Here is a 16,996-nt window from a genome sequence, read left to right as displayed (position 1 = left end):
AAGCAGATGATCCATCTTTGGGATCTTGTGAAAATGGAGTGCCCAGTATCAGTTTTTCTTTCTAGGTAGTCATAAAATGTGTATCGTGTGGTAATTATTTTGGTTTTCACTTGGTTTTCTTTTTGTGGTTGTTATTATTTTGGGTTTTGGGGGTTGTGTAAAAACTCCTTTGTCTAGGTGATGATAATTTTATATGTTGTTCTGTTTCCAAATGCCAGGATCCCCCTCCTTTGATGTCTGTCCCAGGCCCTACAAACTACTAACCCCTCTAAACAGAACAAAAATAACCTAAGAGTGAAAAGGCCCATGGTGACTGACTTATATCTGCTGCCTACAAATATTCAGGTAGCCACTATAATTTGTACTAGATGTTGAAATTCATCTTATGGCAAGAACGGCCCCTTCCATGGCCTAAGTCTTTTAATGCTTTATAGAGAGAAAAGTTGAAAAAATTACCTGGAGTATCAGCCAACAGGCAGGTCCATTGTTTCTTAAGCTGAGATATTCCAAGGTATTCTAAGAAATAGTCAAAACTTGGTTAATCAAGATATTCAGGGAATGGGATCCTGCTGAAATGATGTGAAGCAGACAGTCAATCCATTTATCATACCCCATGTTGAAATCTTTCTAAAATTATGTTAACCCACATTACTGTCTTAGTAATATGAAAGATAATTTTCAGAAAAAGGTAAAATCATGAGTCGTACAGACATAAAAATGAACACGTGTTAAAGATTTTATTTTACTCATTAATCAACAAGGGAACCAGACAGATGTTATAGCCGGTTGAAAGAAAAAGTCCAAAAGCACAAATTTATATGGAGCAAAGGAATTGAGTTGCAAATGGAGGCAAAACTGGTTTTTCCACAGTAGGGAGGAAAGTCAGTCCAAACTCTATGGGACAAGACAGAGTTGGCATACCCATCAGTTACCTGTAATTTATAGAGGTGCAAAATAGCTTAAAGACAATGAATCAGGCTAGGATCAGGCAACTCCAAAGGGTGTACTATAGACAGTGTATACTTTTTTCAGTGAAGTACAACATTTCTTTTCCTGTAGTAAGTAAGTGTGCATGGTGGACACATTTGTTTTGGTTGATTTTACTTCTTGACAATTTCTCAGGGTCATCACCTCAATTCTCATCCAGGATTCAGTTCCATACAACATGCAATTACTGAGTGCTTACTCTATGTAAGACATTGCAGAGGAACTAGAGACAAAAAAGACGACGTTTCTTATCTTAAGTAGCTGATTGTCTGGTGGGAGAGACAGACATGTCACATCCCCAGGTAACCACACTAGAGGAGAATAAGAATCAGGGCTGTGGTAGAGACAGGAATAAAATGTTTCAGAACCAGAGAGGGAGGTTACGGTAACTGACTATGGGCTGGGGCTGGAGAGAAAACATGATGACATTTAAGCTAGTCCTTGACGGTGACAGAGAGAGGAAGAGGGGGAACAGGAGAGAACATTTCAGGGTGAGGAAACATCAAAGTCATGAAACTGGATGGTCTGTTCAGGGAAGGGTCGGGATGGCAAGGGCAGCAGAGGAATAAAAGGATGTGGCAGAAAAAGAGACTAGAGAGGAGGTTTGAGGCCAGGTCATGGAGGTCCCCGAATGCTGTGCTAAGAAGCACAAGTTTGATGGAGGAAAACTATTGAAAGCTTTGAGGAGGGTGGGGATGATGGGATCGAACTGGTGCTTTAGAAGATGAATTGATTGTAGAATCAAGAGATTGGAGGCAGAGGAATCAGTTAAGAGGCTATTGTAATATTCTGGGTGAGAGATGATGAGGGCCTGAGTCAGGATGGAGGTAGAAGGAGAGGACGGAGATGGCATTATTAAGGCTTGACTCCTGATTGGATGCAGGCAGTGGGGGAGAGAAGGAGTCGGAGACAACGACAAATGCTGAAATTTCCAGACTAGGGATAGTGGTGCTATTAACTGAGATAGGTAACACACTGGGTGTGGGGGGTTTATGGAAACATAATGAGTTCAGTTTGAGACACATTGAGTTTGAGGGGCTCAGTGGACATCCAGTTAAGAGTAAGTTGCTGGCAGTTGGAAATTCTGGTTTGGGTCTAAGGAGAGAGATCAAGGCTATACATACAAATTTGGGCATCATCAGTGCACGAAGGGGGTGTGTTGAAACTGGGACCTCATAAGCTGAAAGAGAAGGGGGGGCAGGGTTGACATACCCAGAGAGGCGGGTAGTGGAGAACCAGCGAGAGCCACACTGACTAGTGAGACCGAAAGAGACAGAGAAGGAAGGCAAAAGACACGGAAGGAACCAGAAAGACAAAAGAGGGAGACAAGGCTGAGATGTGAGGAAGGAGAGTGGTGGGGGGAGGAGGAGCAGGAGAGTGGAGCCTGAGGGGAAAAGGAGAAAGTGAGATAAAGGAGGGAAAGGACAGGGGCAAGAGAGGTGAGAAAGGGGAGAAAGTTGGAGGCAAGGGAACTGTGCCAGAGAGAGATAGGAGATAAGGAGAAGAGAAGCAGGGGAGAGGGGAAGAGGGAGACAGCTGGGAGAATAATAGGGAGAAAAAGAGTAAGAAAGGGGGAAGAGATTGGAGAGGGTGTCAGAGACAAGGAGGGACTGAGTATGATGAGGGCCAGGTTTCTAGGGCAGGTGGAGGGAGAGAAGGACCCTAGAGAAGCCAGCAGGCACTGGATCAGGAGAGGGACAAGTATAAGGAAAGGGGCGGGGCCAGAATCACCTATGCTGCAGAGGTAGGGAGTAGGGTGAGCACCGAGGAGAGAATGGGGTTGTGGCTCTGCTCACCCCTCACTGCCTCTCCCCCCTTGTTCACTCTCTCTGTGCCACGCTGACCTCCTGGCTCTTCCTTGATGTTAGCAGGCAGTGTCCTGCCTGAGGACCTTTGTATCATAGATTGTTGCCTCTGCCTGCAATGCTCTTCACCCAAATATCTGCATAGCATACCCCTTTGCTTCCTTACAAGATGTTGAAATGTGTCCTCAGCATGACCTACGCTGATCACCCCCTTTCAAACTGTAGCCCATTCTGCCCCCCTACCCATGACCATCACCATGACCCTTAGCCTCTGTTTTATACCACCTTCTAACATACTGTAAACAGAATCATTTAATGTGTTTATTGTCCGTCTCTTCCCACTAGAATATAAGCTCCATGAAGGTAGGGAGTTTTTATTAATTGTTGAATCCCCAGTACCTAGGACAATGCTGGCACATAGTAGGAACTCAGTAAATATCGGTTGAATGAATAGTGATATTGTGTTGCATATGGACAATCTCTGAAAATTGTTCAAAGAATAAAACAAATCCCTGGTGTGACTATTTTATTGTGATTTGCTTCTTTGAAAACTGGAGAACAGCATTAAATTCTGATCAATGTAGGGTTCTGTTCAGTTGAGCCTTGATGATTGAGGCTTTTAGGTGATAAATCAACTCAAGAGTTGAAGGGTCTCAAGACAAGCTCATTGGAGAAATCTTTTTTTCTTGATGCCTCGTTTTATCTAGAACGTGAATTGGCTGTGCAGTTGTCAACAGCAAGCGCTGGACATTGGCTGGTGAAGGAGGTGGTAGGTCAGGGGAATGACAGGCAGATAGGACGGGATAAGGACAGAAATATGTGGTTCTTGACGGAGCATTGTTTTCTGTTTGTTTATGGTCAGAGCATTGCATGATTTGGAGGAAGCTTTAAAACAGGTTAGATATAAGCATCATACCTATGTAACTCCCAACTTGAAACCAGAATAGAGTTATTTTTGAAGGGCTCATAAAGAAAGTGTGTGCTTCCTCTGGAGAGCTTAAATTGGCTACATCATTCAATTACTTCAGTACCTGGGCAGCCGGATGGCTCAATTGGTTAGAGCACGAACTCTGAACAACAGGGTTGCGGGTTCGATTCCCACATGGGCCAGTGAGCTGTGCCCTCCACAACTAGAATGAAGTCAATGAGTTGCCGCTGAGCTTCTGGAGGGGCGGCCAGATGGCTCAGTTGGTTAGAGCGCAAGCTCTCAGCAACAAGGTTGCCGGTTCAATTCCTGCATGGGATGGTGGGCTGCGCCCCCTGCAACTAAAGATTGAAAATGGCGACTCGTCTTGGAGCTGAGCTGCATCCTCAACAATTAGATTGAAGGACAGCGACTTGGAGCTGATGGGCCCTGGAGAAACACCCTGTTCCCCGATATTCCCCCAATACAATAAAATAAAACAAAAAACTTTAGTACCCGTGGACTAGAGTTGATGAGAAAAAGATCCCCAGTAGTCTTTCAATACACTGTTCACGTAGGAGAACGACCCTATAATTGTAGTTGGTTAGGCTAAATGTCTGTAGAAAAATATACTGTCATCTCATTTGTCTGAAATAGATTGAATTTCCTCGAACACTCAAGGATATCTGTCTTTACGATAATTTAAAAATCACTCTAGGTGATTAACAGCATCTTCATTTCCATCCTGAAACCTATGGATTCCTGGAAAGCTGGTGCTCCCTCATCCCAATTTGGCCCTTCATTTCCCATAGCAGTCTGGTTTGTGAGAGAGACTGCTTTAACATTTTGGTGCTATAACTACCTTTATTTAAGTGTTTCCGTGTTAAAGGTAGTTAAAGCAGCTGTCCCTGTTATGAGTTTTGATTTTTTGGGGTTCTTTTTCCTCAGGGGGAGTGGCCACAGCAGGTCCTATCTGGTGGTGAGTGGCTGTCATGATCTCTACAGCACCGCTCTACAGCGGCGTGCACAACTGGACCAGTTCTGACCGGATTCGCATGTGTGGCATCAACGAGGAGAGGTGAGGCGGCCTCCAGTGAGTGGTACCTACTCACCAGAGGGATAGCCACAGCAGGGTCTGGGGAAGGGGTTGCTGGTCGTTTCTAATTTTCTTGAGATGCGATGGGGCTGGGAATGTGTGAGTGGCCTGCTCTGCTTTGCCATCCGTGTTCAGATGAAGGTGAGGAGGCCAAGAGATGACCTTTCACCAACCAGTATTTGTCTACTCATTAAAAACTGTCAGATGGTAGAGTAAGGGGAAGCTCAGGCAATTGCAGTTTTTATTTGCTACAACCATGTTTGGTGTCCACAGATATGCATAAGATATTTTTGGCATGGATTTAAGCCTGGAAGAAAGGTAATTCTATCATTCAGCTTTGTACTGGGTACTGTTAGTGGGTGTTCTGGTGATCAGTGCCTTCCTGCCTCATGAGGCTAATGGCGATTTGCAGTGAGATCCTTATGAAGTATCAAAGGTAGATCAAACTGCTTACTGTAGTTTTCATACGAAATTGAGAGTTGGTGATGCCTCTTTGATATCTGTGTATTTTCAGTTCTCTGTTCACCAAAATATTTGGTTGACCAAGCTATGCCATTTCCTGATCATGCCCCACATGAAAGGCACTCAAAATGGCCTTCAGATTTAATATTTGATTTTCGTAACCGTTTGCCAAAGAACTGTGTGTGATGGTTGCAATGCCTCTCCCATTTTTAGAGATGGCATGGCTCCCCCATGCTTTCTGGTGTTTAGCTATTGTTTCAGTCCATCCATTTTCTGAGTTCAAATACACCTGATCAGTCACCTAGAACACAGAATGATGTCTTTTCTTAGGATTCAAGAAATGTCATTTCCTTGGGTAAATCTTAGAAGTGTGTGCATAGGTATGTGTGCATGTGGGGGAATGGTGGCAATTTTGAAAGGAAAAGGAGTGGACGTCTTTGTGTCTATCTATTTTCTTTTTCCATTGTTAACTGGAGAAGTGCGTACTTGTGTGAGGTTCAGGTTAGGAGAATAGACCTTTTTTATTTTTTAAAGCCATTTTTCACCTGATTGCTTAATGTTGTTTATACTGAGGAAGAAGTTAGAGTGGACTTAAAAGGAATTTAATTTTAGAATACAAAAGTCAAGACCAAGGAAAACAAGACAAAATTATTTCAGATCTTAATAAGAAAGGTATCTTCCTTTGCATGTGAGGTATGTCCTTAGATAATTACTAAGGGATGATCTGGGGGAAGGCAGGGTATTGGTGTTGGTTTGTGTAAGTATTCATTGGCAACTAGTTAGAAGTGGTTGAGACTTTGATACAGAGATCTTGGACTAGAGACTTCAAAAAAAATCAGTGCTCAAGTTACCTTGGTTCACTGTCCATTCTAAGTGCCTGCTCAGAAAGGAGCAGGGAGTGGGCACAAAACCCGATTTTCCCTCTTTATGGACCTTTCTGCAGATGTTAAATTACCAAATATGCCTAGTGGTTAAGATGACCTTTTAAGCGTTGTCACTTCTGATCTTCCCTACCCTTTATTGTCGCCTTCCTGCTACAGTCTAGGCCATGCTACAGCTGATTTCCAAAATGTGATCTTACCTTATTTAAAAACCATCTTTCTCAGTGTTTTACAACTTGTAGAACTTTGACATTTTGGGTATAAAGCCGTACCTGTGGCTTAACTCTTAAAGGTATGTTTGGGAAGCCTGCCCAGCTTCATCAGATGCAGTTGAGGACTGCAGGGACCAGGGGCAGGGGCTTTCTGCTGGCCCCCGGTGGCTGACTCTAGTTAAACCTCCCGCGAAATCTCTGCTTGCTTGCTTGCTTCCTTTCTTGCACCCATTCATTCCTTTATTCAACAAACGTTTATTAAACCCATTGAGAGTAAACCAGTCGTCACTGGACATTGGTGGTTAGTGTTGTAGAGTGGCATGTACAGATGCTGTGGGAGTCTAGATTCAAGAATGACAAACTTCCTGGGGGAATAAGGGAAAGCTTCCCAGAGGCAGTGACACTGGAGTCAGGGCTTGAGGGATGAGTAGGAGTTTGAGGTGAGGGTTGGCATTTCCCACACGGTGTGTTTGGGGAAGACCCTGTTTGGAATGAAGGTGGTCTTGGTGTGTGGTGAGACTTGAAGCAGGGGAATTCTACAGGGCTGGGAGATAAGGAACCTGGCATGTGACCTCTAAACAGGGCTCAACAGAAACTGTAAAAGGTCTGGTCTGACAGTGGTGCTAGCCCTTAATAATTAGGAAAATGGCCTAGAAAGGTTATGGTCAGTTCTGGTTTAAGTTCAACAAAGCATTGAGCATAACAGCCCAGGGTCACCTCTATTGGGAAAAAATGGCAGGATTGATTTTCAGTCCTGATTGAAGCCTGCTTTGACTCCTGCTCCCTCCTCCCAGCCACCTGAACCCTCCTAACCTTGCCTGGTTGACCAGCTCTCTGGGTGTACCCCTCCCCTGCAAGTTATTCCTGTCCCAGTTTTTTTCCTCAATGGAACAATTTAATGTTTTCTTAGCTTTGCACACCCCAATTCTCAGAGGACTTGAAATGTGGCCTCACGACATTTTCCCAAAGCCTTGGGGGCTGGCACTCAGGTGTGGGATGGCTGGAGTAGCCAGGACTGCTGCCACTGCTGCTGCCACCTCCAGAGTCTCTGGATTGGCGGCTGGCTCTGCACTCTCTGGTGGCTTCCTTGGAGGTCAGGGTTTCTGCTTTCAAGATGATTTTATGCTAGGTGGAAGCAGAGCAAGGCGGGTGGTTGAGTATGCAGCCAGCTCCCCTTTGCATGGTCAGGAGGGGAGATAATGTAAATAAATAGCATCCTCCCTCTGCACTCTCTCATGTGGGGTTGGTGAAGAGGGGAGGCACTGCCGCTTGTTTCCCCTCACCACCATCCTTCCCCCCAAAAAAACAAAACCCAAAAAACATCCCTGGCAAGTCTACTTGGAACACTCTTCTCTCTGGCCCAAGACTGAGGATAGGTCTTGCTTTTCTGGTCTCTCAGGAGTTGATGTCAAGGTATGTTTTCCCTTTAACCTCAGGCCCTGCTTTGTCCCCATCTTTGAGACCCATGACTGCATCTCCAGCTCTTGCCTCTCCTTACCATCATTTCTGTTTGTCACCAACAGTGAGTGCTAGCAGTAGAACCCTCCCACTTCTGCAAGCTTAGCTTCCTTTGAAAGAGAACAAGCCTCCCCTCCCCCCTACTCCCCCTACTTAGACCTGAAAAGATGGGGAGAGTCCTCTGGTGATCACCCTTGCCTTTTTCGCTTCTCTTGCCCCAGGTACGATTTTGGAGTCCATCAATGGTGCCTTGTTACAGTGGGAGGGAGGGAGTTATCAGGGCTCTCCCCTGTCTTGTGGGGCACCTGCACTGCCCTCTGGCTAGGATGGCTGGTGAGGTGGATGCTGTCTTCTTCAGGGGCTCAGGGCGAGGCTCCAAAGAAGGGAGGCAAAACTCAAGGCAGTCCACCGCCCGAGTGGTGCACAGAGCATTCCTGTGCTTTGCCCCCTTGGGAGCTGCTGTGTGGCACTTCTGCTGGAGCTTCATCCTGGCACCCAAACCTCCCAGTTGGCCACTCACACCACTGCTGCTGCCCCACTGTGTATTCCCTAGGACAGACAGTTGGACACTCTTCCTTTACTCAAACTACCAAACTTCCAGGGGGTGTTATCCTCTCTTCAACTTCAGCCTCCCAGTCTGACTTTCTTTTTTGTCCGGATGTACCATTTTCTAAGATTCTTGTCTGAAATTTAGAGGAGACTTTTTGAGCATGTGGGGATACAGTTAAGTTTCCCTCCTTTGTAACCCAGCTCTCTGGTCTTGAGCCCTTCCCTCTGCGATACACCAACTTGATTTTAGGATCTGTGGCCTTTAAGGCCTCCCTTTGGGATGGGAAAGAATGTGGTGGTACTAGGGTGCCAAGGGAAGAGTGGGGAGATGGCAGGGGTGGGACACAGGCAGGGTATAAAGGTAGGAGGGAAGGCGCTGGCTGGAGCTCGCTGGTATTCCAGAAAGAGGGAAGAGGTAGGTACTCTGGAGGGAAAGAAGTGGTGCCCTTCAAATGTCCCTAGCACCCAGTGACCTGGTGGCCTTGAATCAGTATCATCATGTGTGCTAATAAATGTATATGTGCTCTAGGCAAGCCCATCATGTGAATAGGTGATGATTCAGATTTAGAACATGGAACACAGTGGAGGTGGTTATTTGTTTTAGGAAGATTATTCTTATGGTACCTACAGCTCTCTTCCCTTATAGACTTAAGATGGCATTTAAGAGAAAAGCAGTTTGCATGCCTTTTGAGATCTTCTGTGATTCACCTCTCCCCTTTTGGCAATTCCCAGTACCTTGTAGATGGTCACTTTGACGGGTAAGCTCAGGAGACAAGGCAAAAGTGCTGGGGTGTCCTTCATACTCCTGGCAAGAGCACTAGAAAACAGGATACACAGCCCAAAGAGGGTAGTCTAGTCAGACTGGGCTCTTTTGTGGGAACTTGCAAAGCTAGGCATGGAGGCTCTGGTTTGTGACTTGGACCCTCTAATTCCTTGTGGTTTCCCCCAAGCCACCAAGGGAAGCAAGACAGGAAAGTTTATGGGAACCTAGGCAGGCAGGGGGAATTCTGGGGAAGGTGGCGGTGGTCCCAAAACTAGGCCTCATGTCTTCTCTGGTTGTGTCTCCCATGCTAGAAGAGCACCTCTTTCTGATGAGGAGTCCACGACAGGTGACTGCCAGCGCTTTGGATCTCAGGAGTTTTGTGTCAGCAGCAGTTTTTCCAAGGTAAGGGGCTATGTGGAGCCACGTGCCACCTGCCAAAGGATGGAGCTGAACTGCCTGGGTGATGTGCCCAGCCTGCTGTCCTCAGCCGGGGGACAGGAAGGGACAGGGTATTTCCCAGGAGTTGCTGTATGTGAGACAGAAATTGGCCAGCTGCTCTTTGCTTCTGCTGAGACCTGGTTGGTTGAGATGCAAAGAGGACCAGCGGTCACTTCACCTGGGCCTTGGGACACTTACACCATCCACAGAGAGCTACTAAGATGGGCACACTGCTCTGTTGTTGCAGGTGGAGCTCACAGCAGTTGGAAGTGGCAGCAATGCCCGGGGGACAGAGCCAGATGGCAGTGCAACAGAAAAACTTGGGTACAAGTCAGAAGACAAGCCTGACAACCCCCAGCCGAAAATGGACTATGCTGGCAATGTGGCAGAGGCCGAGGCTCTCTTGGTACCCCTGAGCAGCCCGGGAGACGGGCTAAAGCTTCCGCTTCCTGACGGCACCGAAGCAGGCAACAGCAGGCCGGACTGCTCCTGGACTCCCCTCAGCACCCCAATGAGCAAACAGGTGGACTGCTCACCTGCTGGGGTAAAGGCTTTGGACTCCGGGCATGGTGTTGGGGAGAAGAATACTTTCATTTTGGCAACTCTGGGAACTGGAGTTCCCGTGGAGGGAACCCTGCCTCTGGTTACCACTAACTTCAGTCCGCTGCCAGCTCCCATCTGCCCCCCTGCTCCCAGTTCAGCCTCCGTCCCCCCGTCTGTTCCGGATCCATTCCAGGTTCCCCTCTCTGTCCCCGCCCCAGTGCCCCATTCGGGGCTAGTTCCTGTCCAGGTTGCCACTTCGGCTCCGGCTCCTTCCCCTCCCTTAGCACCAGTCCCGGCTCTGGCTCCTGCACCACCATCAGTGCCCACGCTCATCTCTGATTCGAATCCCCTCTCGGTTTCAGCCTCGGTCTTGGTGCCCATGCCAGCTTCTGCTCCGCCCTCGGGCCCCGTTCCCCTGTCAGCTCCAGCCCCTACCCCCCTTTCAGTCCCAGTTTCAGCTCCTCCCTTGGCCTTGATCCAGGCTCCTGTGCCCCCTTCGGCTCCAACCCTTGTTCTGGCACCTGTCCCCACTCCAGTCCTGGCTCCCATGCCGGCATCCACGCCTCCAGCAGCTCCCGGCCCTCCGTCAGTGCCGATGGCCACTCCAACCCCATCGTCTGGCCCACCTTCCACTCCCACCCTCATCCCTGCCTTTGCTCCTACCCCGGTGCCGGCACCCACCCCAGCCCCAATCTTTACTCCAGCCCCCACGCCCATGCCGGCTGCCACGCCAACTGCCATTCCTACATCTGCACCCATCCCTGCCTCCTTTAGTTTGAGTCGAGTGTGTTTTCCTGCAGCTCAGGCACCAGCTATGCAAAAAGTCCCTCTGTCCTTTCAGCCAGGGACGGTACTGACCCCGAGCCAGCCACTGGTATATATCCCACCTCCGAGCTGTGGGCAGCCACTCAGTGTGGCCACACTGCCAACCACCCTGGGAGTTTCCTCCACTCTTACACTCCCTGTCCTGCCATCCTACTTGCAGGACAGGTGTCTCCCCGGTGTGCTGGCCTCCCCAGAGCTACGGTCTTACCCATATGCATTTTCTGTGGCCCGGCCTCTGACTTCAGATTCCAAGCTGGTCTCTCTGGAGGTGAACAGGCTCCCATGTGCTTCCCCATCTGGCAGCACCAGCACCCAGCCTGCGCCCGATGGGGTCCCTGGGTCTTTGGCAGATACTTCCCTCTCCACTGCTTCTGCCAAGGTGCTTCCAGCACCACAACCTTTGCTGCCAGCCCCCAGCGTAAGCTCAGCCCCACTCCACGCCACCAAGATGCCAGGTGGTGCCGAACAGCAAACAGAAGGAACTTCCGTCACCTTCTCCCCCCTCAAGTCACCTCCACAGCTGGAGCGAGAGATGGCCTCTCCACCAGAGTGCAGCGAGATGCCCCTCGACCTCTCCTCTAAGTCCAACCGCCAGAAGCTTCCATTGCCGAATCAACGCAAGACACCCCCCATGCCTGTGTTGACCCCCGTGCACACCAGCAGCAAGGCCCTCCTCTCCACAGTCCTGTCTAGGTCTCAGCGCACAACCCAGGCTGCTGGCAGCAATGTCACCTCATGCCTGGGTTCCACTGCCTCGCCCTTCGTCATCTTTCCTGAGATTGTGAGGAATGGGGACCCGAGCACCTGGGTGAAGAACTCAACTGCGCTGATCAGCACCATTCCTGGCACCTACGTGGGAGTGGCCAACCCAGTGCCTGCCTCCCTGCTGCTGAACAAGGAGCCCAACCTGGGCCTCAACAGAGACCCCTGCCATCTCCCCAAGCAGGAACCCATCTCTATCATCGATCAAGGAGAGCCTAAGAGCACTGGTGCCTCTTGTGGCAAGAAGGGCAGCCAGGCTGGGACTGAGGGACAGCCAAGCACAGTCAAACGTTACACCCCAGCCCGCATCGCCCCCGGGCTGCCAGGCTGCCAAAGCAAGGAGCTCTCTCTATGGAAGCCCACGGGGCCAGCAAATATTTACCCACGGTGTTCAGTCAATGGGAAACCCACCAGCACCCAGGTCCTGCCTGTTGGCTGGTCACCATACCACCAAGCATCTCTGCTTTCCATTGGCATTTCCAGTGCCGGGCAACTAACCCCCAGTCAGGGAGTGCCCATTAGGCCCACCAGCGTTGTTTCTGAGTTTTCTGGCGTGCCGTCTCTCGGCCCCACTGAAGCTGTGCATGGACTTCCCGAGGGGCAGCCACGGCCTGGGGGCACCTTTCCTCCAGAGCAGGACACTGGCACAAAGAACAAAACTTGCCGCATTGCTGCCAAGCCTTATGAAGAACAAGTCAACCCCGTCCTTCTGACTCTCAGCCCTCAGACAGGGACCATAGCGCTGTCTGTTCAGCCTAGCAGTGGGGACATAAGAGTAAGTCAGGGGCCTGAGGAATCAGAGAGCCACCTCTGCCCTGACAGCACTCCTAAGACAGAAGGCCCTAAGGGGACTTGTGGCGTGAAGCTGGCAGGAGACACAAAGCCTAAGAACCAAGTGCTGGCCACCTACATGTCCCACGAACTGGTCCTGGCCACCCCCCAGAACCTGCGCAAGATGCCCGAGCTGCCATTGCTACCTCATGACAGCCGCCCCAAGGAACTTACCTTGGACGTTGTCCCAAGCGGCAAGAGGGGCTCCAATACACAGCTTTCGCAGCTTGGAAGCCAGGTGGACCTGGGACGGGTGAAAATGGAGAAGGTGGATGGTGATGTGGTCTTCAATTTAGCCACCTGCTTCCGGGCCGATGGACTCCCAGCAGCTCCCCAGAGGGGCCAAGCTGAAGTTCGGAATAAGGCTGGGCAGGCCCGAGTGAAACAGGAAAGCGTGGGGGTCTTTGCTTGCAAGAACAAGTGGCAGCCAGATGGGGTGACCGATGGGGTGACTGAATCTCTGCCACACAAGAAAATGAAGTGTGGCAAAGAGAAGGATGGTGAGGAGCAGCAGTCACAAGCCAAGGTCATAGGCCGGAGTTCCCATGGACCCAAGGTTAGTACTGGACTGAGGTTGAGGACAGGGCCCAGACACCAGTAGTCTGCTTTGCCCTGCACATGTCAACCTTGTTTAACTGTGGCAGTGTTGTTGGGTAGCTCTGTGAACCGAACTGATTGGAAGGCATATATAAAGTGAATAATGACCTGCTCTCCCCTTTCTAAGTCACATTCTCCATATGTGGTATTTTAGCATGTAGAGAGGCTGGCGTGCATTTTGTAGGATGTAGGAAATGGTTTGGTCCCTGAAGCAAGGGAAACCATTGTCCCAGATGAGGTTGGAAAGCGGAAGAAGGTATTGGTGAGGGAAATCAATAACAGGCCCTTCCTTGCATAACCATTCTTCCTTTTCCTTTTCTAAGACAACCGCTGGCCTTGAGAACTTGGGGCCCAGGGAGGGAAGGGGCCTTTGACAGGGTTGTTCTCTGTACCACTGGGGGAGCCTGCTCAGGATTTGCTTGGAGTTTTGTGGGGCTAGAGCCAATTTGGCTTCTGGGCTTATCCGCCAGTTTCCTACCCCCGGAATGCTTAGGGTGGCAGCTTTGGGGTTTCTGCCCATTGGAAATTTGGTATGCAAGGCAGGTAAGCATCTAGGTCTGGGTTCTTAATGGGCTAAGGATGGTGGCAGTGTTCTAAGCAGAAAGGTGGGTCACAAGGACTTGACTTGAATCCGGTGGTCCTCCAGAGGGGATCCGAAAAGCCACTGGTGATCCAAGGAGATTCTTGAAGCAGTTGAGGATAGGGCTTATTCAAAATATGGAGCAATTTGAAGTTCTGTTAACAAGCCTTCAAACTGGATGTTGATATACACTGATGAATAGATTTCTAGCCAGAGCACCATGAATTTATTTGAGGCAGAAACTCTTAGTCTTTTTTGCACTATAGAGTGCTTTGAGAAATGATGAGAGCTACGGACCTCAGAATTTTGCCAATAATTTCAAGGGGTTCATGGACCCACTCCCTCCCCAAAGCCCATCCATGGACTGCAGATTAAGAACCCCGAGGATAGAATTCAGATGGGGTTTACTCAATGACCTCACAACCACCTCTGTATGGCAGAGATGTGCGAAGTAGGAACATAGGTCACAACACAGTAGAATATATGTACTATATAGCATTTGCTCAGGTAACTACAATCTGCCCTTGATGGTAATAAGAATAATAATAATTCATGTCATTATAGTTGTTCCCATTTGTTGAACTACTATATACCAAATGCTTCCTATATACATCTTCTAACTTAGTCCTTACAACAACCCTATGAGGTAAACACTACACCCAATTTACAGATAAGAAAATAAAGGAAACAGACTGAGTGGGTAAGTTACCCAAGGTTACACAGCTACTGAATGGCAGAGCTGGAACTCATTGGCTCCAAAGTTCATGTTCATCTTCAGTTATACCGTACTATCTTCCATTCTTCTTATTATGCATAGCTATTTTACTGACCACTTAGCAAGTGTTTGTTGAGAAGCTCGTACATGCCAGTCCTTCCCAGGCAGTGGGACTCCATCATTAGGTGGGTGGAATAGTGTTTTGGTGAGGAGTGTGCTCTCTGCAACCAGGCCCAGTGTCTGAGTTTGAATCTTGTTCCTACTTCTTACCTGAGTGATATCAGTCAAATTACTTAATTTCTCTGGCCCTCAGTTTTCTCATCTGTACAATGAGACAATAATAGTACCTACTCATAGGACTATGTAAAGATTAAATGAGATGATGATGTGAAATGTCCAGAATAGGCAAATCAATCGAGATAGAACGTAGATCAGTGGCTGCCTAAGGCTGGTGGGGATAGGGACTGGGAAGTGATGGCTTCATGGGGATAGGGTTTCTACATGGGGTGATGAAGTTCTGGAACTAGATAGTGATGACGATTACACAACTTTGTGACTGTATTAAAAACAACTGAATTGTATACTTAAATGAATGAATTATATGGTGTATCTCAATAAATTATACATCAACAAAGCTATCGTTAAAAAACGATTCAATGAGGTGATATACGTAAATGCTGACAACCTACCGGCACATAGTAAGTGCTCAGTAAGTGGTAGCAGCCGCTGTTATTATTGTTAGCATTGCCAGTAAAATATTAGGTTGATGCAAAAGTAATTGCTGTTTAAAAGGTTAAAAATAATTGCAGGGGCCGGCCCGGTGACTCAGGTAGTTGGAGCTCCATGCTCCTAATGCGGAAGGCTGCTGGTTCGATTCCCACATGGGCCAGTGGGCTCTCAACCACAAGGTTGCCGGTTCAACTCCTCGACTCCCACAAGGGATGGAGGGCTCCACCCCCTGCAACTAAGATTGAACAGGGCATCTTGAGCTGAGCTCCCGCTGAGCTCCCGGATGGCTCAGTTGGTTGGAGCGCGTCCTCTCAACCACAAGGTTGCTGGTTTGACTCCTGCAAGGGATGGTGGGCTGCGCCCCCTGTGACTAACAGTGGCAACTGGACCTGGAGCTAAGCTGTGCCTTCCACAACTAAGATTGAAAGGACAACTTGACTTGGAAAAAATCCTGGAAGTACACACTGTTCCCCAATAAAGTCCTGTTCCCCTTTCCCAATAAAAAATTTAAAAAAAATTGCAAAAACTACAATTACTTTTGCACCAACCTAATAGATGTGGTCCTTGCTCCCATGGAGCTTACCAGTATGTCTTGCAGATGACTGGATGACACGCAGGCACTGCCTCTTCCTATATTGGATGGACAGTTCACTGGGCCAACTGACACATGCAGAGGGCAGAGATATCAGGGGCCTTCAAGCAGCCCTTAGCGATGGCCTGTAATGATTTAATAAATGTCCTTTTTTTCAGGAAAGCAAATAACTTAGGTCTTTCTTTTCTTATGTTCCACTTTCCTGAGAAAGAAACCATTGATAAGCAAACTATGGTCAGGGGTTAATTCAACACAGCCCCTTTCAGGGCATGGCCAAGAATCAGAAGAGTCACCTGTCTCCAACCCTACCTGCCCCAAGGCCTCGCAGAATCCTGAAGGACCTTCTGAATCATCAGAGAAGGAAGAATTCTACTTCGTCTGGCACTGGGTGTATATTATTGTCTTTTCATCCTTTGGAAAACCTTCCATACTATGTTCACTGCAACATTCATCTTACATGGTCTCCCCATCCTCCCAACTTTATACCTAAGTTGGAATATTTTTACTGTCAGAGCTGCCTTTGCAGAAGATACAGACAGAAATCCCTTCTAGATATTGTACTTGTTTTTATCTGTCTTAGGAAGTAAAAGTTAATGATCTGTACTTGAAAGAGCCAGCTAAAATGATATTCAGAAATAAATAGGACATATTCATGGAACTGAAGTCCCTCTGACTTAAAATAGTTTTTCTCTGGCCATACCTGAAGGTCAAATTTTAAGAAGCAGTTTCCCATCTTCCTATTTCCTCCCCAGTTCTTTATTTCTCCTAACACTTTGGTTTATAGGAACTGGCAGCAAGCAAAGGGGGGAATTGAATTTGAATTTTCAGCTCAACCCTCTGCTGAATAAGGAGCATGAGGAATTCATGGGATAGTAGGAATCCCTGGAATTTGACGGGGAATGGTGACTTCCCTGGAGAATTCACACACACACACACACACACACACACACACACACGCCCCCAGAAAATGTTCCATCAATATGATATCTGCCATCCCCTTAGCTGGAGCTAAACAGTGATAACGTTCTAGAAGGTGGCACGTGGGTCTGCTTAGGAGGAAAACAGCTCTTTCTTCCTAGAGCCTCCTTTCATCGTTGAGTCGTTTTGCCTATTCTGCAGTCCCTGGATACTAGAATACTGCAAATCCCTACCGTTCCCTATTTCTTGTTTGGTGGTGTGGAGAGACCTCAAAGCTTGTGAGAATATGTGACTGTTAGGTTGAGTGTCCTTGCGGTGTATAGTGCAACCATTGTTCCTATCTGACGCA

At 48.2% G+C, this 16,996-nt stretch overlaps 1 protein-coding gene across 2 annotated transcripts in view; it reads left to right on the top strand.

Moving 5' to 3' along the window:
• BCORL1 (BCL6 corepressor like 1) overlaps positions 1-16,996 on the top strand; it is a 59,204-nt gene that overhangs the window by 11,762 nt on the left and 30,446 nt on the right. For both annotated transcript variants that reach the window (XM_081042041.1, XM_081042040.1), the window contains exons 2-4: positions 4,645-4,774; positions 9,429-9,519; positions 9,803-13,072. In XM_081042041.1, the coding sequence (XP_080898167.1) occupies positions 4,689-4,774; positions 9,429-9,519; positions 9,803-13,072 (3,447 nt within the window). In that variant the 5' untranslated portion in view covers positions 4,645-4,688. The remainder of the gene's footprint in view (positions 1-4,644; positions 4,775-9,428; positions 9,520-9,802; positions 13,073-16,996) is intronic.

This window comes from Rhinolophus hipposideros, assembly GCF_964194185.1.
Source record: "Rhinolophus hipposideros genome assembly, chromosome: X".
Lineage (NCBI taxonomy): Eukaryota > Metazoa > Chordata > Mammalia > Chiroptera > Rhinolophidae > Rhinolophus > Rhinolophus hipposideros.
This window is presented reverse-complemented; position numbering and strand designations above follow the sequence as displayed.